This window comes from Mustela putorius, unplaced genomic scaffold (genome assembly GCF_011764305.1).
Source record: "Mustela putorius furo isolate JIRA1106 unplaced genomic scaffold, ASM1176430v1.1 tig00000145_pilon_pilon_pilon, whole genome shotgun sequence".
Classification (NCBI taxonomy): Eukaryota; Metazoa; Chordata; class Mammalia; order Carnivora; family Mustelidae; genus Mustela; species Mustela putorius.
Window position 1 is genome coordinate 46,706,265 of NW_025421294.1, and position 26,849 is coordinate 46,733,113.

The 26,849-nt window shown below is 35.9% G+C and overlaps 1 protein-coding gene and 1 long non-coding RNA gene across 3 annotated transcripts in view; one reads left to right on the forward strand and one right to left on the reverse strand.

The window, feature by feature from the left end:
* The window catches only part of GABRG2 (gamma-aminobutyric acid type A receptor subunit gamma2), a 102,894-nt gene that overhangs the window by 71,353 nt on the left and 4,692 nt on the right, over positions 1-26,849 (reverse strand). For both annotated transcript variants that reach the window (XM_004737670.3, XM_004737671.3), the window contains exons 2-3: positions 3,333-3,484; positions 1,855-1,922 (exon numbers count right to left, since the gene is read on the reverse strand). In XM_004737670.3, coding sequence (XP_004737727.1) covers positions 1,855-1,922; positions 3,333-3,484 — 220 coding nt within the window. The remainder of the gene's footprint in view (positions 1-1,854; positions 1,923-3,332; positions 3,485-26,849) is intronic.
* LOC106007435 lies at positions 439-21,606 on the forward strand. The gene is made up of 4 exons (XR_001182192.2): positions 439-591; positions 2,688-2,829; positions 7,953-8,024; positions 21,429-21,606. It is a non-coding gene; the product is annotated as an uncharacterized LOC106007435 (long non-coding RNA).

Sequence of the window (26,849 nt, forward strand, 5' to 3'; positions counted from 1 at the left end):
TCTAGAGCAGTTTCTCCTGTTACTTTGGGCCAGCTCATTCTCTGTTATGGGGGCTGTGTTGTGTACTTTAGAATGCTTAGTAGCATTCTTAGCTTCTACCCACTAGATGCCAGTAGCACCAACACCACCACCACCAAGCCCTGGCACATTGTGACAGCTAAATATGTCTCCAGACATTGCCACACATATCTCTAGGGAAACAATCACCCAGGTTCAGAATTCCCTGCTAAAATGTGAACAAAGTCCTGAACTGGAGCTCTGGAGGCTCAGTTGTGTCATAATAAAATTGGGATCTTGAAGAACCTGTCTTGTTGGGATGCCTGCATGGATCAGTAAGTTAAGGGTCTGTCTTTGGCTCAGGTCATGATCCCAGGGTCCTGCGATCAAGCCCCTCATCGGACTCCTTGCTCAGCAGGAAGCCTGCTTCTCCCTCTGCCTGCTGTTCCCCCTGCTTGAGTTCTCTCTCTCTCTAACAATAGAATTTTTTAAAAATGGACCTGTCTTGTTAGGTAGTATGAAGATGGATAAGAAGGAGAATGCACATCAAATAGTGTGTGCTGTGTCTGGCAGATAGCAAACACCAACTGTAAGGTAAGTTTTCAAAATTTGTTACTATTATAGTTTTTCTTTTCTCCAAATAAGAGGAAATGAACCCATTAAAAAATAATCTTTAATACTGTACTAACTGCATCACAAAGCACATTCACAAAGTGCTGTGATGAGAAATGACTTTGTAATGATAACCCTCAAATATATATCACTACAATGGCGAGTGACTGACTTTAATTAAAGAGAAGTAAGGGTGATGTGATTCAGACCATTAGATATGTTGTCAGAACAAATCAAGTTCTGATTTGTTATATTTAGGTATTATTTAACATTGTTTTGTAACTTGATTTTAATGATGTCTATAAATGAGAAAATGGAAGAATAAACTCCATGTACTTAGAATATGAGATCTGGGCAATGGGAATTCATCCACATTACACATATTACACATCCAGAATACACAACCTTTCACAGGATCAGACCTGAATCTTCTTCCTCTTCCTCATATACATTGTTTTGTGTTATTTCTTGATATCTCCTGCTGTGTTATCTTATTATAACTAACTACATTTTCACTAGGGCAAGACTTATCACTTTATTCACCACTTAGTTCCGTGTTTATAGTCTACAAACAGTAAGAAGGGAAGCTATTTTATGAAATTCTTTGTCAGTCAGTTAGTGATGTGCCAGTTGATAAAGTTACTAAGTAACTTCTGATTCTGATCTACATTGCGCAAGAAGAAAAAGTTTCTCATCTCCCAGACTCAACAGAGCGTCTTACTGCTAGCTTCACAAACCCTATTTCAAAATTATACTATGACTATGTTATGTTTGTTAATGTGGTTATGTTATAGTATGTTCTACTCTATTCTAGACTCCAATCTAGTTTCTTATTTCAGATTTAGATAGAAAGAGCCATACAAGAACAAAGCTACATTTGTTATGTCTAATCCACTATTCCCCTGTTAAATAATTCCAGTTTGAAGAAAACTATGCCCTCATCACACCATCAAATCTAAAAATTAGTGGAGTATTGTATTTTATTTTCTAATAAGCTATACTGACCAAGTAAGCAATGATTGTTGAATTTTAAAAGTATAGCATTTTTCAAAAAGTAGTATACATATGATCACATTTAATTCTCATAACAAATTATAAAAAATAATTATCTTCATATTACAATAGAGAAAAAAGAAACTGAAAGATTATTTCTCCCTTATGAATTTTCTTATTGACATATTCTTTGCTATTTTTATGATGCCACATCTTCTAATATGTTAATAAAATAGACTATTAGAAACTTACCATATTGATAGCATTCACTGGACCGATGCTATTCACGTACATGTCTGTATGAATTAATGTTGGTTTCACTGAAAGAGAATGACAGATATGTGCATATGGAGAAGCACAACATCTTAATGTTTTAGTCTGTGTTACTCAAGAAGTAAATTTATTTTGCTATATTAGAAGTGATTTACTCACAACTAACTTGGTGTCAGTAACTAATTCACTACCTATAAATAACGATTTGTTTTTCCCCAAAAAATCTCCTTTTAAGCACATAAATGCAGTAACTAATCATATTAGGGTTTGAAACTGATTATTCTTTACAATTGCATTAAAATGAACAAATAAGAAAACACTGCTCAGATTTTCTTCCACCTTCTCTCAGATATTTCAGATAGATCTTTAAGCCCTAAAATCTATTTGGGCATGGTAACCTGAATTGACCCATGTAGAAAAAAAAACAAAACTACTTAGTGATCCAGAAAAAATATTCATTACAAACATGAAGAGCAACAAATATTATGAATTGTTTTTGAAACATTCCCCTCTGTTGATTCTTGGCATGACCACTTTATCTGCATACACCTCAGCCCACACAAAATCAATCTTCTTCAATGACTTATTCAATTGTGTGACCCATCAAATAACATGAGGAAACCATATGGAAACCCAATACACACTTATTTGTCAAAGAGGACTGATATTAAAAATCATGTAGTATGCCATCCATGACCAAATGGACGTTCTCCATTTTCATTTAAGATTTAATGAACAAGAATTCCTATCACCATTCTGTGCTTCAATTCAACAAGGATGTTTTTCTCATCTTTATTCACTCTCCCTTAAAGTGCCATGCCGTAATTTTCTGTGTTGGATTGAATTCTTCACTAGTCCGGGCATCGATACCTCTGCCTTCACCCAAGTGAGGCTGCTTCACTGCCTCTGAACTTCAGGCTGGACCATCTAACTTGTGTTGGCTAACATGCACAAGTGAGTATGGTAGTTCTAATCCTAAGCATTAACTCTTATGTACGAGCCTCCACTTTCTTTCTTGCTCTTTGTTATTTTCATGAGAAGGATACTCCTAGCTAGTCTCCTGGTCCCAGGAATAGAATGAAGATACAGGTTTCTTAAATGAGCAGCCCAAACCTGGCTTAATTTAGATGAACTGCTCCTGGCAAAGTGTTAAATAAATGCATATTATTATATGCCACTGCGATTTGTGATGTTTTGTGACACCAAGTAGGTAACTAATATATCCTTTCTTTACCATTATTTACATGTTTGTTTTTGATGTTACTTCATAAAGAAGTTGTCACATTCCTTCCACAGCCTTTGTCTCAGATATCTAGGAGAATTTGAATTTCCAGCTCTCACACCTCACTTGAAGATTATGGATCCTCTTTCCTCATTTTGCCTTTATCAATGTTTGTTTATCAATGTTATCAATGTTTGTTTCTATCTCTACCATATCACAAATTACTTGAACATACCTCCTATATCAGGCCGAAGTTTATTGTCATATCCTTCCAGGAGATTATTTAAAATGACAGTGACATCACCTTCAGGAACTTTTGGAGTCAAGACCCATGTTTTGTTAGAAGCATAATCTTCATAGTCGTCATCAGATTTTTGGCTAGTGAGGCTAAGAAAACAAAAATGTTGGTCAGGAAGCAAAGAGACAACATCCAAAAGGATTTTTTACTCACAGACCACCGGGGAGAAAGGAGAAATGAAATAGGATTACAGGAATGTATTACAATGGATGATAGTGAAATTTTTCACTGAGGCTCCATCTAGCTAATTACACTGCACAGATATAGATTTAAATTTATTAAAGTGTACTCTACAGTTTTCCAGAATGCTCTGTCTTCCCATCTGTCAGTATACTATGTTTTACAAGTGATTTTTGCCTTCTCCATTGTTGATGTTCTTCCTGTCCACCTAGCCAATCTCATGAAGGACTTACTAAGAAAAAAACATTTTTGTGAAAGTGATGGGTAAATGATCATAATGTAGTCTCAGAATTCAGACATAATGTCTACTTCTTCCTCCCTTAAGAACTTAACTTGCTTCAACCTATTAATGAAAGCAAGAGACTGATAATTAGATTCACTCCCACAAACCGCCAGGCAAGCCTCTCCCCTCTCAATTGAACTACTAAGGAGAACTTAGTCTTGCTGCTTTTTCTTCCCCCAGGGTGTGTGTATGTGTATTTTTTTCCCCTCACTTGCACTGAAAGCAAGGGCGGTTCATTTATCTTTGATTGTTAAGAACCTGGTACTATGAAGAAAAATGTAGCTGGAGATTCTAAACCACTCTTTGTTATAGCAAAAGTTCCTAACCCAGAAACTCATGCTAATATTTAATATACTATCATTGTGCAATTGAAATTGCCTACTTTGAATGATTGAAAAACTGCATAATATCCTGTGACTCAGTTTTCCATGCCCAAACCTGTCTGAAAACTCCCACAATTACGGCCAAAAGTTAAGGCTGACTTTGGAAAGATACTGAAATTCCTGTATCTTGCCTCTCCCCCTTGCTCCAAATTCCAACTCCGCTCTTCCCACCCCACCCCCACTCAAGAGAATTATAGGATTATATTTTCCAGATCTAGGGGCAATACAAACCTTACAACAGCTGCCATTTTTATCAGCATTCAGTGAATATTGGTTACTTCTGTGGCTTATGGTAAAATTTAAAAAAAAAACAACCTTAAAATATGAAGTTTCCCATCCCCATTTCAGTTTATTTACATAAATACATGCTACAGAATGGATCTTATCAGAAATCAAACCACTGCCATATTACCCTAAATACACACACACACACAAACCATATTTATCTTTCTTCAATCACACTCATTCAGTTTATATATATAAAGTATATGTGCGTATATGTGTGCATATATAGATAAGTAGATGACTCCATATGGTAGAAGAAAGCCGATTGCGCGGTTAATCTGGCTTGAGAATGAGCACAGGAGCTGAAGTTTTAAGAGTAATCACTGGCATGGATCAATTTAGTAAGCAAGTAATCTCCTCTTTTATTCCTTTAAAGCTTTATACAGAAGAACCATTATCAAAACTGAGCCACACATCTGCATCAAACCTCACAGAGCCAGTCTAACGTCTGGCACTTCAATTAGCAGAATGACTTTAAACAGCATTTAAATTTCATAAACCACCCATACAGGGTATGATGGGCCGGACAAAACTTCAAGAAGCTCTCCAAGAAAAAGGCGCTGGTATTGGCAGAGGCCAGTTCTAGGAAAATCCTTCTTGGGCCTCAATTCATCGTTTCTCTAGAGTGTTGCTGAACACTGCCTAATAGAATTTTCATTCTACGACCTAAATCTCACTAGTTTAAGAAGGGGGGGGGAAGCTCTCTGACCAAGAGATTTTCAAACCCTCCAATAACTGAGAAAAGAATGTGGTTGGCCCACTGGATACCATCATTACAGAATTTTACCACCATTTAATTTGTTCATGCAAAAGTGTCTTAAAAAAAATCTTTTCCTCTTCCTTTCCCTCCCCTCCTCTGTGTCCCTTTCTGTATCTGTCTTTCTCTCTCTCCCTCAGACAAATGCACCCTATTAAGTTTCTTCAAGGGAAGGGAATAGATATTAAATCATTTGGTTCACACTTATAGCAACTCCTCATACTACCAAGTAAATCATCCCAGCATGATGGTTCCATTTTACTGTTGTTACCATCATCTGGCAGAGTAAAAGGAAAAATACATTAAGTGAAAATAGAAGAGATACTTGCATAGAAGTAATACTACTTTCCAGAACCGCATCAATAAATCTTTAAGAATCAGCATCTATTAGAGGCCAAAACAATAAACAAATAGATTATTTCATATAAAAGTATCCATGGTAGATTTTGTCGTAATTGGGGTTGCCTACTTAGCCTGAGAGAGGTTAAAAAAAAAAAAAAAAAGTTGAGAAATTAAGAGTATATACTTTGGAGTTAAAAAATACTAGGTTTGCTTTCTAAATGGTTTCTATCATTTACTATTTTATGACCTGGGGCAAGTTATTTAGCCTTGCCAAACTTCACAAAGTTTTCATTTTTAAAATAGAGTTAATAGAGTTTTCATTTTAAAATAGAGTTTTTTTATTATTATTTTTGTGTGTGTGTGTGTGTGTGTGTGTATGGTTACTTTTTTTAATCTTACTTTTGTGTATGGTTAAGATAATGGTTACTAAGTGCTTCACACAATGCCTGACACATCTCCCTGAAAATAGGTCCTTTATAATTATTGTTATAAAGTGACCACTGCTAGATTTATAACAGCTCCAACCATGCAACCAAAACCTGAATCTCCAGATTCTGCTTTCAGGCTTTTATCTAATACGTGCTGAGAAAAACTAAAAACAGATGTTTTCCAGAAAGAAAAATAATGAACCCCTACATTATAAATAAATGAAGTTTTTATTCTCCGGAGTTTTCCCAGCTGAGTTCTAAATTAATGGGGCTGATGCATAATCTGGGATTGTTTCCAAATTTGCCTTAAAAAGAAAAAAAAAAAAGCCTCTCTCATTTAACGTTGGCTGTTTTCTCTAGAATTCCTTAGAGTCAAGACCTCCTCATATGTAGGTAAACTGTTTAGGAATAATGAAGTCTGATCATTAGACAAAGCATTCTGTGGCATTGTCAACCCCACAAGAAGGCCTGGGCAGAAACAGATTGATAATGATGCAAGAAAACGGACAGTTGAGTGCACCAAGTGCAAACATAAAGTTGAATTTCTAGCTATAGCCACCTATCTGAATTTAATAGTCTTTACAAGAAGTTATTTCTTGTGCCCTTTCGTTTAACAAAGTAATCTTATAAAAAGAGAACTAAAACTGAAATTGGTCTTAAAATACCTTACCATAATGAAAAACATGTTTTCATAGTCTGAGTGAAAATTTGTCAAAGACAGTACCAGAAAAGGTTGTAAAGTTTTCATCTTTGAAAGCTTTTTTAGAAATGCTAGAAAGATATCTGCCTGGGATCCTTGGACCTGCAGCATGAGCAATGCTAGGATTTTGCTAGAAATGCAGAACTTTGGGCCCCCTGAAACATCTGAATCAAAATCTTTAACAAATCTTCAAGTGATTCATATGCATATTAACTTTTGAGAATCTCAGTCACAAAGTGTTTAAACCAGTGTTGTCTGTGTGTATGTGGCAGAGAAGGTGGAGGTGAGTGGGGGTGGGGGGGGTGGGGGGGGTAGGTTTTTCAAAATACATATCCCCAGGTTCCTGCTTTAAATCCTGTGTCTCCATGCTGTAAATTAGATTTTTCCATGTTGTAAATTAGATTTTTATTTTCATATTTCCACTTTCAAGCATGATTTGAATTTATGCATGATTACAACATGTAATAAGCTCATGTTCAAAATCAGAAACAAAAGCTGATTTTATTTAGAAAAAAATGGCTCAGAAAAACAAAAAAAATATTTGATAGTTGCTTAGGGAGATGTTGTTCTCAATTATATAAGAGTCTAAATATTTGAATTTTGGCACATATTTTGTATGTTTGACACTAAAGACTAATCATGCAGTTTATAGAATTTTAAGTTTTATTCCATGTACCTCAGATTTCCACAAATTTGATAAAGATTAAAGTTTTGTTGGGGGGGGAAAGCTAGCCACCTTACCATCTCAGAATAGTATAACAGCAAACATTTGGGTGAGATATAAAAACATTTGTCTTTTCATTCAGGTATTTTAAAAATCCATTAGTACTTGGCATCATAAAGACAGAATATATATTTATATATATATATATATATTTTCTTTCTCTGACATAGGTAAGAAGAAAAAATTATTCATCTTTAAACTGTTTTAATTAATGTTTCATTCTTTCATAGTTTTAGTAATATTTTGTTGGTACAAGTTTTATTTTTATTTTATAGGAGCAATGAGTTAAATGCAGGGCATTGTATATGTCAAAATACATCAAGATATATAGGTCAGTAAAATGAAACCTTGTGGATCTTTTCTATCAAAAATTCCTATGCATTAGATTTTCTGCTGTGTTAGTATTACCTCTACTTTGAATCTCCACTGCTTATATGACCTAAATCTCTATTCCTTCCTTTTACTACTTTCACAGAGCTACCCTTCTACCCCACATTTTCATCAGACCATAGATTCCAGTGAGGATCCTCACACTTCAAAAGCATCAGTAAGAGAAGAATGTGTTGTCCCTTATGTGCTCATGTTAGCTAAGTTTGCTAAGTTCCAGAAACTTGGCCAAACTCCAGTCTAATTGCATGGCTTGTCCTTACTGACTAATCTTTTCTTCTCTTCATCTTCCACACCAATATTTGGCATGTCTTATTCCTTCTTACGTTTGAACACAAATATCACCTTCACATAGAGGTCACCCCTTACTGTTTTATCTAACTTTGTCACTCACCCCACCTTTCATAATGGCTCTAGCCAGTCCCTTGATTGCTTCATAGCATTTGTTACCATGTCCATGTATTGATTTGTTTATCATATGTCTCCATTCCTAGACTATAAATTCCACCAGTGCATGCTTAATTAAGATGTGGAAAGAATAAGTGTTCTTGCTAACCAGTTTTCCTAAGGTAAATAATAATACCAATGATAGCTACTTTTCAATATTCACTATGTCCTAGGAATAGCTTTAAGGACTTCACATACATTCTCCCAATCCTTAAAACACTGATATTCCTATAATTATCTGCATTTTGCCAGTGGAGAAAAACAATGATACTAACCAACAGTCACTTCAGTTGGCTACAACCAAAATGTTTAACCATCATGCTGCAAGGTTTTGAAAAAGAAATTGGGTCCAAAGAATCTGCTACTGTACATTCATCAAAAAATAATATCATCCAAAATAAATATTGCTCAAGCTAATTTTCCTTTAGGGCAATAAATTAGTTTATGTCCGAGCTCAATAAAAGTATGGCACCTTCAGCACAAAGTTAGTAACATTCAAATATCGTAAGCTTTCTGTTACAGATACCAATAATTTGATCTCCCCATACTGAGGAATAAAAGCAGAGCTCATAGTTTAACTTCACGCATGTGATAAACTGTCTCATAGTCTTTCTCACCTTGGAGAGCAATGTACACTGCAGGGGCAAGGCATACATATCAACCAGTTCATTTTAAAGGATGTCCTCTAGCCACTGCAAAAAGCAGATTTGGTAGAAAGTGTCAAAACAGGTTTGAAAAGTGAGTATATGTCTCCAAAGACACAGGGAACACATAATCCCACCATGGGAGGAGGGGACGCCACTCTGTATCACCCAGGACTGGGAGCTCTTGAAGGATACTGTGGTATTCTGTGAACAAAAACACTGGAGCACCAATTACTCTTTCACACTGGGTCTTTAGTGGCCTCTGGGATTCTCTACCTCCCAGTAAGGACATGTAAGTAACCAATGCAGAACCTGTTGGGAAAGGTGCTCTCTGCTTGTGTATGTACACATGAGTATGAATATTCAAAAAGAGGAGAGATACAGCAAGGAAATAAATCCCCAAGCATCAATTCTGATTATGAATTGTCCTACTTATGATGACTTCCTGAGCTCTTACCAGGTCAATTTTTTAATATTAGGTTCATGGTTATTGGTGAATATGTTTATTTGACCAAGTCAGTTATGAGACACATATATCCAATATGTAAATGCAAACTGTTTCTTTTATCAGCAATCACCAATGACCCATATCAAATAACTGTCTGTGTGGTTTTATTACCTAAGTTTCATTGCAAGTATCAGGGCATTCAAACCAAATTGGGAAGCACTGACATATATAATCACAAAGCTTAATGTAGGATCAGCTGCACAGTGCTCTAGATGGCTTCACAACTATGTATGTGAAAACTCAGATTCTTTGCAGCTTACCCTTCTATTCTTCACAGTGTCAACTTCCACCCAAACATGGCTTGACTATGCAGTCAAGAGATGCTAACAACTCCTTACACCTCTATGCCTCCTTATTTACATCTATGAACAGAAATACTCTTCCAGAAGTTTCCTCATAAAGAAAAGTCCTCAGAGAGTCTAATTTTGTTCATCACTAGCCAATACATACAAATTCATACAAATGAAACTGAAATCTATGGTTAGAGGATGAGATTATGTTAACTATTTTCATCTGATTATCTATCCTACCATCAGTATCCAAGATGGAACAGCTCCACCAAAAGCATCTGGACTTCACAGATACCCAGTGAAAACTGGGATAATTAATAAAGCAAGGAGGGGAGATGTGGAAAAGGCAACCACAATATTCACTGGGGTCAAACGGTTTACACAGGAAAAAATCCAGCAGTGTGAGGTCTAGGATTATCCCTGAAGTCCATTTTCCTTGGATTATCCACCCGTTTTAATCTTTCTTAAACAAAAGTGGGAGAATGAGGAGCATCTAGGACTCATTCACTGCTGGAAGGAAAACATTTTGGTATTATCTGGTAATGATCATCACCCAAAAAGTCCATCTTTAGATTTCAAAAAGAAACACATGTTCATTTCTACTCTAACACATGTATAAGAATGTTTAGTTGCTTTATTAGTATTATTAGTAATAGATGTGAACATAAAACAAAACATAACCCAAACAGATGTGAACATAACCCAGGACAATAGATTAATAAAAGATGGCATATTCACAAATTTAAATATCACAGAATACAAACTGGTGAGCTACTGCTAAATTCAGCAACATGAATCTGAAAAAAAAAATTGAGCAAAAGATGTTACACATACACTCACCCACACACATACATGCTATGTTTCTGCTTATATAAAATTTAATAAAAGGCAAAATTAAACTATAGAGCTGAAAGTCAGGACAATGGTTTCTTTGGGGGAAGAGAAAAAGGAAAATGAGGAAGGAAGGAAGGAAGTTTACTAGTGTGCCGGCCATGTTTTATTTGCAGTGGTGGTTTGAGGTTATATGGATTTTGTGATGAATCATTGAGCCATATTTAGGTCTTTTGTACTTTTCTATGTTTTACTTCACAACAACAGCAACAACACAACACTATAAAAAATTAGGTTTAGGTGTGAGTGTTACCAGTAGAACATTAGGTTCCTAAGAACAAGAAATATTTCTGTCTCCAACAGTATCATTTTCTGAAAATTTGCCAAGTGTCTGGCACTTACCAAGACACACAGTGAATACTTTCCAAAATACTGGGTGAATCAATGAGAGTATGGGTTATTTTTTAAAATGTAGTGTTTGTGGAAATTTACATGGAAAAATTCACTCTTTAAAGGTGCACATGTGTAAAAATTGTAGCTAATATTAAAATGAACTGCCTATATAACACGCCATCACATGACTGCCATCACTTATGCTATAATTCCTTGTGTGTAAAAACTCAGGTTACATACATTGAAGATATTTTTGAGAGTTAAAAATAAATCAAGGCCAAGGTTAGCCCCAGAAAGCAACTGTCTGTAACTGTTGGATAGAATAGAAATAAAAGTGTTCACGCTAAATTGTTCTAAGAATGTCAATAGGTACAAGAATTCTTATGGTATAAATAATGATATTTATAATGATAACTATGATCATTAAGCTGACAAATTCTTAATGTGTTGCTTTATATATAAAGTTCTTTTATGTGATTTTTTTACTAAGTGATAAAAGTAACATTTGGTTTCTTGTTTGTATACACTTTGGCACAGGGTAGAAGCTATGGCTTCAAAACCTCAGTGATCCTGGGAAACTGAGACAACTTATCTTACACACTATATATTGAGGTGGGATTTTTAAAAGGAAGTGGAGCCATAACTATGTTGGTCCCATGCAACATTTTTTTTTTTCTATGAGGTAGCAGAACTTAGCCACTGCACTTGTGTTATTATTGGACCGTGACAACACTGTGATGATATACTAGACATACAATTTGGAGGGTTGCTCTTCCCCATTCTAGAAACATACATGGAATGCACACAGAGTTGCTAAATTCTGACTATGGGAATCCAAGACCAACTTTAACCACAGAAATATGTAAACTGTAAGCTAATGTCAGAGAAGTTTGTAATTTTATACCGTCAAAAAATACCCTAAGAAGGAAATATTTTGTATTTCTTCCTCTGTCTAATAACTAATCATTTACTAGGAATGCACAATGTCGAGCATATACTGAATGCTCAATGCATTGTATAGACCAGTCATCCTTACCGGGACTGCATGTTGTAATTACCTAGAGAGCTTTAAAAAAAAAAAAAAAATACCAGTGCTGAAGGCCTGCCTCTTAAGATACTGAAGTAATTGATCTAGGATGGGACCAAGACATTGGTGTTCAAGAAATTCTAAGATGCAGCGAGAATTAAGAGCTAGTGCAAGAGAGTGTAATAGAGCTCTCAGACTTTTTGCTAAAATAAGTATCACTTTGGTGATTACTCTCAAGAAAGTCAAATGTCACTTAGTAGTGTTTCGTTGTGCACTGGACGTTCAAAATAGCATCACCCTCAAAATTTATGTCCTATTAAAATTATCCCATAGGGCACCTGGGTGGCTCAGTGGGTTAAAGCCTCTGCCTTAGGCTCAGGTCATGATCCCAGGATCCTGGGATGGAGCCCAGCTTTGGGCTCTCTGCTCAGCAGGGAGCCTGCTTCCCTTCCTCTTTCTCTGCCTGCCTCTCTGCCTACTTGTGATATCTGTCTGACAAATAAATAAATAAAATTAAAAAAAAAATAAAATTATCCCATATCAGTGGTTCCTGGAACTTAGGACACCTGTCCCTGGTAACCAAGACAAATTTAAGTGTTACGTAAGAAGAGCAGTAAGACATTGAAGCACATAATTTGAAAATGTTTCCCTTTTTAATTTTAACACATTCAGTTATATTAAGGACAACATCTCGGTTTATTTATAATTTGTTTTTAATCACATTCTCCAGCTTACTAATCTACTTTCTAAGGAGACCATCAAGCTCAGTACTTACAGCAGAAAATTTGGTATTAAGATATGATAACATTGTACTGGTTTCATTGTATTTATTTTGCAGTTGTCTTGTATTATGAAAAGTAAACCTGATTTTCCAGATTTTATTACTGTAATTATTAAAGGTAGTAAATTAAATAATTACTTTAAAAAGATATTGGTTTTATGAAAAATTTAAGTAAAATAAATGACAGGTGTCACTTTGATGTGGCAAAAACCATGAAGGTGGCCAGATTTGGGAGATAATGCCTTATAGGTTTATATTTCTTGGTCCTTCAATTAATTACTTGAGATTCTTTTGTGCAAAGCACAGTTGCAGTTGGAAGTAGGAAGTTCAATGCTGATATCAAAACACCTTTCATCTACTTGAGGAAACAAACACCTGAGCAGCTAGAAGCAAGAAAACTAAACTAACAAATGTAAGACAATAATAAGAACATTGCCACATGGTAGACCATGACTAATCTCTGTCTGCAGTAACTCCACCTTGATGTTAAGTTTATTTCCATCGACGTCGTGCCTCTACATTTACTATGAAATCTCAATTTCCATAGTGAGAAGGACAGTTTTCTCTAGAACATAAACCATTTTGAAGAACTGACACAACTTTTCATCCCTCTTCTAGCAAAATAAAAGGTCACACATATAAACATGCAAAATTGTTCTCATATTTGCAAGGAGGCCACACATGTGAATAAGAAAAACACATACATACACAATGGAATACTATGCAGCCATCAAAAGAAATGAAAGCTTGCCATTTGTGATGATGTGGATGGAACTAGAGGGTACTATGCTAATGAAGTAAGTCAATCAGAGAAAGACAACTATCATATGATCTCCCTGATATGAGGAAGTTGAGATACAATGTGGGGAATCTGGGGGGTAGAAGAATAAATGAAACAAGATGGGATTGGGAGGGAGACAAACCATAAGTGACTCTTAATCTCACAAAACGAACTGAGGGTTGCTGGGGGAGAGGGTAGGGAGAAGGTGGTGGGGTTATGGACATTGGGGAAGGTATGTACTATGGTGAGTGCTGTGAAGTGTGTAAATCTGGTGATTCACAGACCTGTACCCCTGGGGCTAATAATACATTATATGTTAATTTAAAAATTTAAAAAATTTTTAAAAAGTTAATCAAGTCCTATCTCATCTTTCAGATTTCTTCCTCCTCAGTTTCCTTACTACTGGTTTATGAATAGGCCACTTTCATTCCAATATAATGTAAATGTATATAACTAAGAATTTTAAATACTTGACAGAAATCGTGTTTATTCATTTCTATTCACAGGCATCTTTATGAATTAAACACTATCCTCAGTACATTTTGCTTGTGAAAATATGGTAGATGTTAACAAAAAAAAAATTCTGTATTGAAAATGAGCATAAATAAGTGCTCTATGGATATGTTTTAGTGAGTCCAAAATTAGTTTTGTACTTAGAATCCTAGAACAATGTTAAAAAGGTGGAGGGCACCTGCGTTAAGATCTGCCTTCAGCTCAGGTCATGATTCCAGGGTCCTGGGATGGAGTCCTGCATCTGTCTCCTTGCTCAGCAGGGAGCCTGCTTCTCCCTCTCCCTGCCACCCCCCTGCTTATTAAACTCATGCTGTCAGATTAATAAATAAAATTGTAAAAAAAAAAAAAAAAAGACCCAGCGGACTTTGAAGTCATCCTAACGTCACCCCAGATTAAGTGCATTTTAAATCATGTTGATTTTGAGGCAAATCAAAATTTTTAATAGAAAAAGGCCACTTTGTATCATTTATATATTTATAACTGTAGATCCTGTACAATGCAGTTAAGTTTAAAAGCTTTAAAGGACAAAGAATTCATACCATGCAGAGAATGCTTTAATGGAATAACAAGGTCCCTTACTGCCTTTTCTAGGTAATATATCATTACTTTTTCCAAGAGACTGCAAATCTAATGCACAGATTGCAAGAAGAGGCTCCCACAGAATCCATGGTTCTTCCTACAAGTTCCCTATCAGTATTCTTTCCACCCTTTCCAGTATCCTCAGGTACCTAATTACCACTAGTGTTAAATCACATTACTGATTACCATTTCAATTGTATCACTAATAATGAAATGGTCCTAATTCAACCAAGAGTACAACCTCAAGTCAAAATAGAAGAAACTTCCATTTGTCTGGAAAAACTTTATATGATCATTTTGTGTAAGCATTCCAGAAAAAAAAAAAAAAACTAGATAATGAGTTTTTAAAAGATATTTCTCCAGAAAAGTAACTCTTCGATGCAAACACAAGTGAGATTGCCAAGTAGTATGTATGCAGGAGAGTATGTTTAACTTTATACAAAATTGCCAAGTTTCCTCCCCGTTTTTATTCCTGTTAGCAATGGAGAAGTCTAGTTGCTCCACATCCTTACTAACACTTAATCTTGTCACTATTTTTTATTTTACCCATTCTGATAATTGTTTACCGGTATCATAATGCACATTTACATTTAGGGTTAATAATTTTGAATGTTGTTTTGTGTGCTTACTAACACCTCAATAACTTGGATGAACCTCAAAGGCACTATACTGAGTAAACCAGATGAGTAAACTAGATGAGTAAACTAGATGATTCTACTTAAATATTCTTGAAAAGAAAAATAGCTATACTGATGACAGAGCAGTTATTCATCAGTGTTCCCCCAGCAGGCAATAACTGTCTGCTGGGGGAAAGGTATGACTACAGAGGGCAGTAGGAGGAAGGATTTTTGGGGGACAGGGGAAAGGGTGGCACGAGGTATGATAGAATAATTCAGTATCCTGCTTAGGAATACTGAATAACAAGAATTTATGTGTGTGTTAAAATTCATACAACTGCCTACTAATAAATGTCAATTTTGTTCTACCGAGAGAATAAAAAGTTAATATGCTATAACTTAAACCACTGAACTTTTGGAAACATTCTTTGATAGAAGATTTTTGTAAAATTTCCTGACATTAAAGTATGAGGTAATTGAGCCTAAACATTTAAAAATCTCCTGAGGGGTACACCTGGGGGCTAGCATCTGCCTTCGGCTCAGGTCATGATCTCCAGGTCCTGGGACCAGGCACTGTGTCTGACTCTCTGCTGGACAGATCACCCTCTCCCTCTGGCCCTCCCTCCTGCTTGTGCACTTGTGCTGTATCAGATGAATGAAATCTTTAAAAATCAATCAATCAATTAATTAATTAATTCCTTTCTCCCCAGGAGATATTTATCACTGAAATGGTACTGTGGTTTCCTTTTAAACTGCAACAGAGATGCTTGGATCTCTTTCAGCCTTTTAGATGGAATGTTACCTTTCATGGCTTTGTTGTTCAGAGATTAAGTTCAACAACATATTTTATGGATAGGAAATAAGTACACTTTTGTTAATGCTCTCTGAGAATCCCTTAAAATCTAAAACTCAGTCATCCAAGTAACTGCTCCTAAATCACATTAATCTGTAAGTAAGAGACTATCTTTGCCAGTTCTTAGATATAAAGTACTCATCCCTGTAAAAACATATCTGTTTAAACATATTAGTTAAATGTAGTGCAATAATTTCATAACAATGCCATAAAATAATTACTACGCTTCAAATAATTGACATAATAGCAGACTGATTCTTGATCCCACTAAGATTTTATAGCAAAATCTAGAACAATACTATATATAACTCTAAGGAAGCTTAAAGGCAAAAATTTAGTTAATCGTGAGCAATTGAGAGTTAGTTGGTAAATTGCAACCCTCTTCATTCCCCAAATCATAGAGGCACATGTCTTCCTTAAGAAAAAAATTGATGGTATTACTAAATGAGCATTTCTCCTGACACAAAGCCCTTATCTGGAATAATATTCAAATTCTTCACTAAGGCTACAAGGTGATGTAACAGAAAGCAGCTTTCTGCCTCCCAAATCCTAGAACCTAATTTTTTTTTTAATTTTATTTATTCAGGGGTACCTGCGTGGCTCACTTGTTAAGTGTCTGCCTTTGGCTCCGTAGTGATCTTGGGGTCCTGGGATTGAGTCCCGCATCAGGCTCCTTGCTCAGCAGAAGGCCTGCTTCTCCCTCGCCCACTCCCCATGCTTGTGTTCCCTCTCTCTCTCTGTCTCTCTCTGTCAAATACATAAATAAAATAAAAGTTTAAAAAAGATTTTATTTATTTGACAGAGAGCCAGAAAGCACAAGTGGAGGGAATAGCAAAGGAAGAAGAAGAAGCAGGCCCCCCACCTAGCAGGGAACCTGATCATGGGATTATGACCCCTGGGATCATGATCTGAGCTGAAGGCAGAGGCTTAGCCATTGGAGCCGCCCAAGCACCCTGCTATGCTCTGACTTTTGATCCTTGTCCACTCTCCTGCCTTCTGGGCCTTTTTTTAGTTCCTAAATCACACCCAGTTCCTACTCTATTCAGGGCCCTTGCACCTGCTGCTACCTATGATGAGAATGGTCTTCTCTTGAATCTTTTCATGGCTGATTTTTTTTAAAATATTCATATAACCTCAACCTTTTATCCATTAGTCAGAATGGCCTTTCCTGACCATTCTATCTCAAATAATTCTTTTCTTCTCTCCATCACATCACACTTTCAATTTTTTCTTCAACTTTTACCTTTATTTAAAGTCTGTTTACTGTATGTCCCTAGACTGCAAGGTGTAAGAGGATTAAAAAGATGTAAATTTCTCTCACTGTTTTATCGCCAACCCCCACGGTGCTAAACAAGTATCAGGAGTGCAACAAATATTTAATTATGGCAGGAAGGCAGGAGACAAGGAGTCAGAAAGTTGTCCACTGTGCATTTATTTTCATTCCGCACTCAACATAGCACTTTAAAGCTCAACAAGAGTCGAATGACATCCCACGTTAGCCTATTTCAAGGAGAAAACAAAGAATCACATGGGTCCATGAGTTTAAAAAATGATTGAGTGTGAAATGTACATCTGGTTACACAATTTCTTTAAATCAGAGGCAATAAGTAAAACAAATCAATATAAAGTAGAACACTGTCTATAAATAAATTTATAAAAGAATGATTATATGTAGTGTAGTGTTTTGCTTTTCAAAGCACATCTTTATTCTAGAAAGTAAATTCTATAAGAGCAATGACTAGGTTTGCCTCATTCATTCCTTTTCAGCATCCAGGATAGTGCCAGGAAAAGAGTGGCTAGAAACTAAACAGGATTCCCAAAAGAAATAGGAATTAAGAAGGGCACTATTCAGATCACCTAAATCAGAGTATATAACCACTATGTCCAAACTCGTGCTTTATGTGCATTTTTCTGATAAACTTCACTGATACTTGAGCATCTACTAAGTATCTGTTTATGAGATTACTTGGGGTCTGAAGTCCAACAGAATAAAATTACTGAGAAATTCTCTCCCTCCTTACGTGATTCTCTAAAAAGTTCACTCTGATACTCATTCATCAGAGAAATTGACCTGCACATGGAAATGATAGCAGATCTACAAAAAGGAGCCCCCATCATGGACCTTGGAAATTGCAAATGGCCTGCTGACCACAAGGGTACTTGAAAAAAAATCACATGTTTCAAGGAGTATCTGATGGCTAACATAGCCCTGGTTTTATGGCACCAAGTTCATTTTATTTGCTCCTTATTTTATTATATAAAAGATTTTGGTGATGTGACATGGCTTTGACTGGGAAGTTTTGATTTGCTTTTCCCTGTCAGTAGGATTTTATTACTGAAAATTTTTTCATTCTTTCACATATAATGATTAGCCTAGCTAAATATTATCCATATACTCCTTTTTAGTCATGGAATAGAATAGGTTTATAGGAACACCTGGGTGGCTCAGTGGGTTAAGGCCTCTGCCTAGGGCTCAAGTCATGATCCCAGGGTCTTGGGATCGAGCCCAGGCAGGGAGCGTGCTTCCTCCTCTCTCTCTGCCTGCCTCTCTGCCTACTTGTGATCTCTGTCTATCAAATAAGTAAATAAAATCTTTTTTAAAAAAAGAAAAAATAGAATATATTTATAATAAAATTATCTCTCAATCCTAAAACAACTCTCTGAAAATTCTGTATTAAAGGATTTCAAAAGAATTTGAAAATTTTCAAAAGAAAATGGAAGAGAGGTAAGAACTCTGAAAGTAGTACCTCTAAAGGAGGTAGGACAAGGAAGCCACCATAAGGAATCTAATAAAATACAGCGTGACAGTTGAGTTAGGTCCAATGAAGAATCAGGAGCTAACATTGGAGAGGTTGTCAGGGATCAATCAGATCATGAAGGACCATAATGGGTAATCACATGCCCAGTTTGCCTGGGAAGTTTCAACTGGCACCTGTGATACTGACACAATTATCAATAATTATACCCTCTTTCACTCTAAAAATGTCTCCATTTTACATAACAAATATATGGCATATTATCTACAACCTAGCTCAAACAATTGGATCTTATGGCAGAAGGGGAATTATTGCAAATTTTAATATGGCAAAGAACAAACATATCCGTATTGCAAGAAGTCATTCTGAAGTAAAACTACTTTTATTTGCAGATAACAAGATTGTATATGAAAAATCATAAGGGATCTACCAGAATAAGTTCTAGAACAAATACCACAGGATATAAAATTAATATACAAAATAAATTGCTTTTCTATATAAGAGTAATAAACATTTGGAAAATAATTTAAAAGTATATAATTTGAAATAGGACACAAAATATTTAATAACTTAAGAAAAATGTACAAAATGCTTACACTGAAATATACAATAAATTAGTAAGAAAAAGTTAAGAAAACCTAAACATTGGGAAGATAAGCCATGTCCATGGATCAGAAGACTAAACATTGTCAGAATGTCAATAATTTCCAATTTGATCTATACTCAATACTATTTCAATAGAGACACAGCAGGACATTTTTGTTTTGTTTGTGTTTGTGGAAGTTGACAAATTTACTAAAAATATGTAAAGATATAAAAGATGTAAAATAGACAAATCGGGTCTTGCAAAAAGAAGAACACCTACGGTTTGTGTTTCATACTTGTTGCCTTGTTTCAGGATTTACTGTAAGGCTACAATGATTAAATTCACATAGTCCTGACAAATAAACAATCCAGTAGATCAATGGAATGGAATACAGATTTCCGAAATAGACCTAGACATATATGTTAATATTCTGACAAAATTCAAAGGAATATCAATAGGAAAAAGAAAATCTCCTCAAAAGATGGAAATGAAGCAACTGGATAAATGGAGGGGGGAATAAATCTCATTCTCTAACATATTAAATGAGACAGATATTAGAGCTAAAAAAGAAAGCTGTAAATATAAAGCCTCTAGAAAAAATAATGAAAATGTTTTTGCAAATTTGGAGGAGGCAAATCTCCCAGGATAGAAAAAACACTAACCATAGAAACAATGACAAATTGTACTTTAAAATTAAACATCTTGCTCACCTAAATAAATTAGTAAATAATAGGGGCACCTAAGTGGTTCAGTCTGTTGAGTGTCTGACTCTTGATTTCAGCCTGGTCATGATGTCAAGCCCAACATCAGGCTCTGTGCTTGCTGGGGAGTCTGCTTGAGACTCTCTCCCACTCCACTCAAGTAAATAAATAATTTTTTTTAAATAGTAAATAATAAATCCAAAAACTGAAAAAAATATTTTTATTACATCTGATGAAGGGGTTTTTTGTTGTTGTTTTTGGTTTGTTTGGTTTTTTGTCAGAAAAAAATTTTTTAAAGATTTTATTTATCTATTTGACACTCAGAGATCACAAGTAGGCATAAAGGCAGGCAGAGAGAGAGGAGGAAGCAGGCTCCCCAATGAGCAGAGCGCGCGATGCAGGGCTCGATCCCAGGACCCTGGGACCATGACCTGAGCCGAAGGCAGAGGCTTTAACCCACCGAGCCACTCAGGCACCCCAGGTGAAGGGTTTTTATATGATATTCATAAAGTACTCCTAAAAATCTAATAATAAAATCGATCAGAACAAAAAAACCTGAGAGGGACCTGGATGGTTCAGTTGTTAAGCATCCTATTCCTGATTACGGCTCAGGTCATGATCTCAGGGTTGTGAAATTGAGCCCCATGTCAGCACTAGGCATGGAGGCTGCTTAAGATTCTCTCCCTCTCAGGGCGCCTGGGTGGCTCAGTGGGTTAAAGCCTCAGTCTTCCGCTCAGGTCATGGTCCCAGGGTCCTGGGATCAAGCCCTGCATCGAGCTCTCTGCTCAGCATGGAGCCTGCTTCCCTTCCTCTCTCTCTGTCTGCCTCTCTGCCTACTTGTGATCTCTGTCAAATAAATAAATAAAATATTAAAAAAAAAAAAGATTATCTCCCTCTCACTCTGCCCCTCCCCCGCACCTGTTCACAGGCAAGAGTTCTCTCTCTTTCAGAAAAAACCACAACCAAACAAAAAACCAAAGAGGCACAATTTTTCTTCCACTGTAATGATTTAAATCCAAAAGACCTAAGTTACCAGTCTCTGCAGTGTCCCCAGTGATGTTTATCTTTCTGGTATTCATCTAAGCTTTTCCCACTATGTATCAGGATTGTTCTGTGTTACTAATACCACATGGCAGTAGTGATGGTACATAATTATAAGATTTTATTACAGAAGCCTACAGCTTCTATATTGAGTCTTCTCTCTCTCCCCCTCACTTTAAATCTTTCTTTTTACTCCACCTCTCCATCACCATGGAGAGATCACCAGTGAAGAAAATGGAGATTCCTGCCAATATAGATTGAGCTTGAGAATGGCTAGTCCAGCACCTTCAAAGAACTGGAACCCTGTTCAACAACTTGACTACAACCTCATGAGAGGTCCTGAACCAGAATCATCCAGCGAAGTCACTCGTGGATTCTTGATTCTCAAGAGCTTTGTGAGGTAAGACATAGCTTGCTTTGGGGGGAGGTTTTTCTGTTAGTTGGTTTTGGGTTTTGTGGTTTTTTTTTTTTTTTAATGTTTTGGTTAACTGCTTATATAGAAATAGATGACTAATGCTAAGGCAGATAATACCTAAAGGTGTAAGGATTTGCAGCAACTTGAACTGTCACACATTAGAAAATTGTTCTGATAATTTATCATAATATAAACAATAATTCTACATTCTAGCAATTTCACCAAGAAAAATAAGAAAAGTGCCCAAAGAAACACTTGTACAGTAATGTTCATACTAGCTTTATCCAAACCATCTCAAATTGTATACATCAAGAGGAGAAGGGGTATACATGTTATAATTCATACTATGGGATTCCTAAAAATAAAAAGGAATTCATGATATGTGCAGCATCATTGTGTGTCAAAAACATGTTTGGCGAAAAAAGCTGGACATGAAGTGTTAATTTCATCAATATAAGTTCTAGAACAGAAAAAAAAAAATGGTCTGTTCTGAGAAAAATCACAAGCAAGACCAGCAGGAGAAGGGAGGAAAGGGAGAATAGAGAGGTAGTTAACTGGAAAAGAATATTAGAAAACCTGCAGGTATAATGGAAACTAATATATATTGAAAACTGTATGTGTGTGTTTGTATGTATATAGGAGTGGTGGTTATACTAGGGCATACATTTGAAAAAATTTCTTCTAACTGTACATCTAAATTTACAAATGTAAAAATACATTTGAAAAAATTTCTTTTAACTGTACATCTAAATTTACAGTTTATTGCATCTCAATTATGTCTTCATTTAAGAAAATATTTGAGGAATGTCTGGGTGGCTCAGTTGGTTAAGCGTCTGCCTTCAGCTCAGGTCATGACCCACTCCTGCACTAGGTTTCCTGCTCAGCAAGGAGCCTGCTTCTCCCTCTGCCTGCCCCCCCACTCTCTCCCTCTCTCTGACAAATAAATAAAATCTTTAAAAATAAAAAAGCAAATATGTGATAGGAGAAATGTCTCTGCTGTGTGGTAAATTAATAAGACAGCAAAACTGACATCAGAAAGGTACTTAAGGTGACTGATTTAGTAACCTAGGTCACAGATTATATTCAGTTTAATTCTATGATCAGACCTATTAGGCACAAAGAAAAGATAGTCATGACCTTGAATAGTAAAATATCAGCTTGGGTTATCTCCTTATTATTCTCCAGGTTCAACCCATTGCTTCCATTTCAAATCTAATATAGATGTTGCAACCAAGAGTAACAACATGGATTTGCTCTGAATAATTGGTTGAGTAATTTTGCTAAGAAACTCAAAGACAGTGGTTTCACACTCCCTCTGAAAAAAGATCCTTATTTGCATATCATTAAGGAATCTGTCTTCAAGGAGTTTCATGTGTCAGCATTTATTTTTTTATTATACCAGAATCTAATCTACATCTGTTAGAAATACTAAGTTTACAATAATGATCTAAAATTAATGACTGGTGTAGGCATTCTACAAGCTTAGGGACCTCTTCCCTATTTTCTTATCTTACACAACTTAAGGTAGAACTGAAGACAAGGTAGGGAACTGAAGACTTAAAGAATTTTTATTAAGAAACCCTCTCATGGGGGCGCCTGGGTGGCTCAGTGGTTTGGGCCTCTGCCTTCGGCTCAGGTCATAATCTCAGGGTCCTGGGATCAAGCCCCACATAGGGCTCTCTGATCAGTGGGGAGCCTGCTTTCCCCTCTCTCTGCCTGCTTCTCTGCCTACTTGTGATCTGTCAAATAAATAAATAAAATCTTTAAAAAAAAAGAAAGAAAGAAACCCTCTCCTGCACTCTCCTAAAATTTGGATTTTAACAGATGTGGAGAAGATGCCTTTGCTTCTAGGAAAACCCCAGGAAATAATGACCCTGTACTAATACCAAAAACAATGACAACATATAAGAGATGTTTACCATGTGTCAAGCCCTTACCACGTATCATAGCAATTACTATTCAAACTTATGAATAAAAATTATTATCTTCCTTTTTTATGTATGAAGAGATTAAGGCTAAATGAAGATAACTGAGGGCCAGCAAGTAATGATAAGGATAGGAATTTAAATCCTTGTCAAGTGTGGCTCCATAGCTTATACTCTTTAAGGGCCACACTGTACTGTAAGACCTGCTTGCTTTTTCATTTTTGTTGGCAGCTATACATGCTGAACTTAGAGCGAGATACTGTCAGGAAGACAAAAAGGTTTTTCTTTCTTCCTTTTTAAAAAGAAGACAAATTTCAGGGAAAACAAAATGCAATTTCCATTAATTAAAAAATAATTAAGCATTTTTAGAGGCAAAGCACTTCTCTAAAAGCCTGGGTTATATAAGTAGACAAAACAGTGTCTGCTTTCACAAATCCTGGCTTCTACTGAGGGAAACAGAAAATAAAAAATAATAAACCAGTAAGCAACATAGTATAAAATTATCTACCTGATTACTGAAGGCTCCAACTATAAGGAAGGATAAAAACATAGATGAGAATAAGAGGAATTGTGGGTACAAGGTTGAGTGTCGTTTGCAATATTACACTGAATGATCAATTTAGGCCTCACTGGAAAGGTAATATTTGAGCAAATCCTAGAAGTTAAGTGAATTAGCCAGTGGATATCTGGGAGAAATACTTTGCATAGGAAACAGTATATTAAGTATATTAAATATACTTTCCCTACTGTTATCATAACCAATGTCTCAGAACAGGGAAAAAATTGGTGAAGAGTGTCATACTTTCATTTACTACAAATGTGAAAGGCTGCCAAAAGAAGGCAGAACTTTCTAGAGAAGGCTAAAAACCAGTCTGGGTTCATTTTCCTTCACCTACCTTGTAGCCACATAATAGAAGTTTAAGGATTCAACGAGAAAGGCATTCTTGTATAAGAAGTTAATTGGCCTATGAGTAGAAAGAGCTGTGCAATTTCTTATCCCCTCCTCCCACAGAGATACTTGCACCACCTCTAGCTCAAGGCAATTAAAAAAGGAAGTCAAGAACACACTCATAGATGTCTACCATGATGGAAAACTAACAAGGGCAAAGGCTATATCTACCACAAATAGAAAACTTGAGTACCAGCTTCTTACTGCTCTAGGAACACCAAGTGGATAGAGAACTCTTAGGTAAATATGCCCTGAATTCTCTGTAATCTGAGTGGTCCAAATGACGACACAAGCCTGATTATTTCCTGAAAAAGTCTAAAGGTAACAGGCAGGTTTGAATAACCCGAATAGGGAATCAGAGTGAGAAAGACCTTCACTTCCAGAATCTGACAGGCAGTTTTGCTGAGTCCATCCCTTAGTCCATTCATTCTTCCTTCCTTCCCTCCCTCTCTCCTAAGCTAAATGGAGGTAAAACAAGCAGTCGTGTTGGAATCATCTTTAAAAACTGTCTATTTCTAGAAAGAGATAATGCTGGCAGAGAAGCGGGGTGGATGTATTTTGGAGTAGAGCTGAAGGGGTCTCATCTGACATCAGCCATCATATAGCATAACTCATGTCACGGAATAGTGCGATGCTTGAGGCCCCCAAAAGTGGAAAGGAGAAAGACGGTTACCTTCAGGGAACCCATCCAACACCCCCATGAAAGAACAACTCAGCATTTAGGTATCTGTCACCCAGAGAACACAATTTGAGATGTTTCTGCTCCTTTAATTATCTTCTCTCCCTCCACTCCAATCTCACAAAAAAGTCAAGAATTTAAGAGAGAAGGAAAGGCCTCACAAAAAAAGTGAAGAAATCATATCAGACTAAAGAAATCTTAAGTTAAGTTTGATCAGAGAATAGAAGAAAAAGCAAAACAAAACTCAATGGGAGACTGAAAAATGAATTTAGAGGAGAATTTAATGCTTCAAAATGAGATTATCCTAAACTTTAAAATGAATAGAAAATTTATAGGATTTACCTTAGATATTGTCCAGGTATGGGGAAAAGAGATTCAACAGCAGATGAGCTTTGAAGAGAAATATAACTTCTAGACAATACCTACCTATGTATGCTCAGTACTTAGTGTGTTCAATATATTTGTTATTGGGAAATTCGAGCAGATATTAAGTATCATCTAATAAAAGATATGAAATCTACAAAGATCTACAAAAATCCTTAGAAAAAATTAAAGATGCAATTGAAGGAGCTATACTAAATATTAAAGTAGAAATAATACTACTACTTCAATATTTGGATAGCTCTGTCTTCAATATGTATTTTTTTAAAGATTTAATTTATTTATTTTAGAGAAAGACTCAGAAGAGGCGCACACATGTGCGTGCATACACACACACACACACACACACACACACACACGGGAGCAGGGACAGCTCAGAGTTGGAAGAGAGGAACAGGAACAGGCAGACTCTGCACTGAGTGTGGAGCCCGACGTGGGGCTTAATCTCCTGATCCTGAAATAATGACTTGAGCCAAAATCGAGAGTCTGAGGCTTACCTGACTGAGTCACCCAGGCACTGCTATCTGCAATATATAAATATTTACACTTGATATTTTTAATCACCTCAATCATATAAGCAACCGCTTGATTAACTTTGGCATTCAGTAACAACCAAAGTGCATATGCTTTAATATTAAAGGAATGTGAAGTTACAACTAGAAATCGGGGCTTCATTTTCTTCTGAGAATATTTGTATGCACATTCTTATCTCTCTAGTCTCATGAGTCTGATAAGGAAGATAGTACAATAGCCATAGGAAATGAGATATGGAGAAAATAAGGCACTAGTTGTAGAACAGGATTAAGACTCCCCTAATCAAATCCTTAGGGCAATAATCCAAATTACACAAGTATAACCAGCCCTCTTCTTTCCAAAGGTAAGAAAATACTTGGATTGTTTTGAGATATAAAAGGACTCTCCAGTTGACTTTACTGGGAGGGTTATTTGCTATTCATTTCTCCCATTTTCTAGAGAATAAATAACCTTTAAAAGAAAATAAAAAGCCTTATTTAAGTTACACATTAATGGCTTAGAGTAAAAATAAAATTTAACTCCCAATCATATTAATCCCTATAATATTATGATAACAGTGCAAAAATATGGTAATAATTCTATATCATTATAAAAATCATTGTATAACTCTATAAAGTGCAATGTAAACACTAAATTTATATTACACACTCCACCCATTAATAAGGAAAACCATATGAATACCAAATAACTTAATAATGGGGAAAACAAGAATGTTTTTTAAAGCAAAGATCCTTTATAATAATTGAAACCCTGC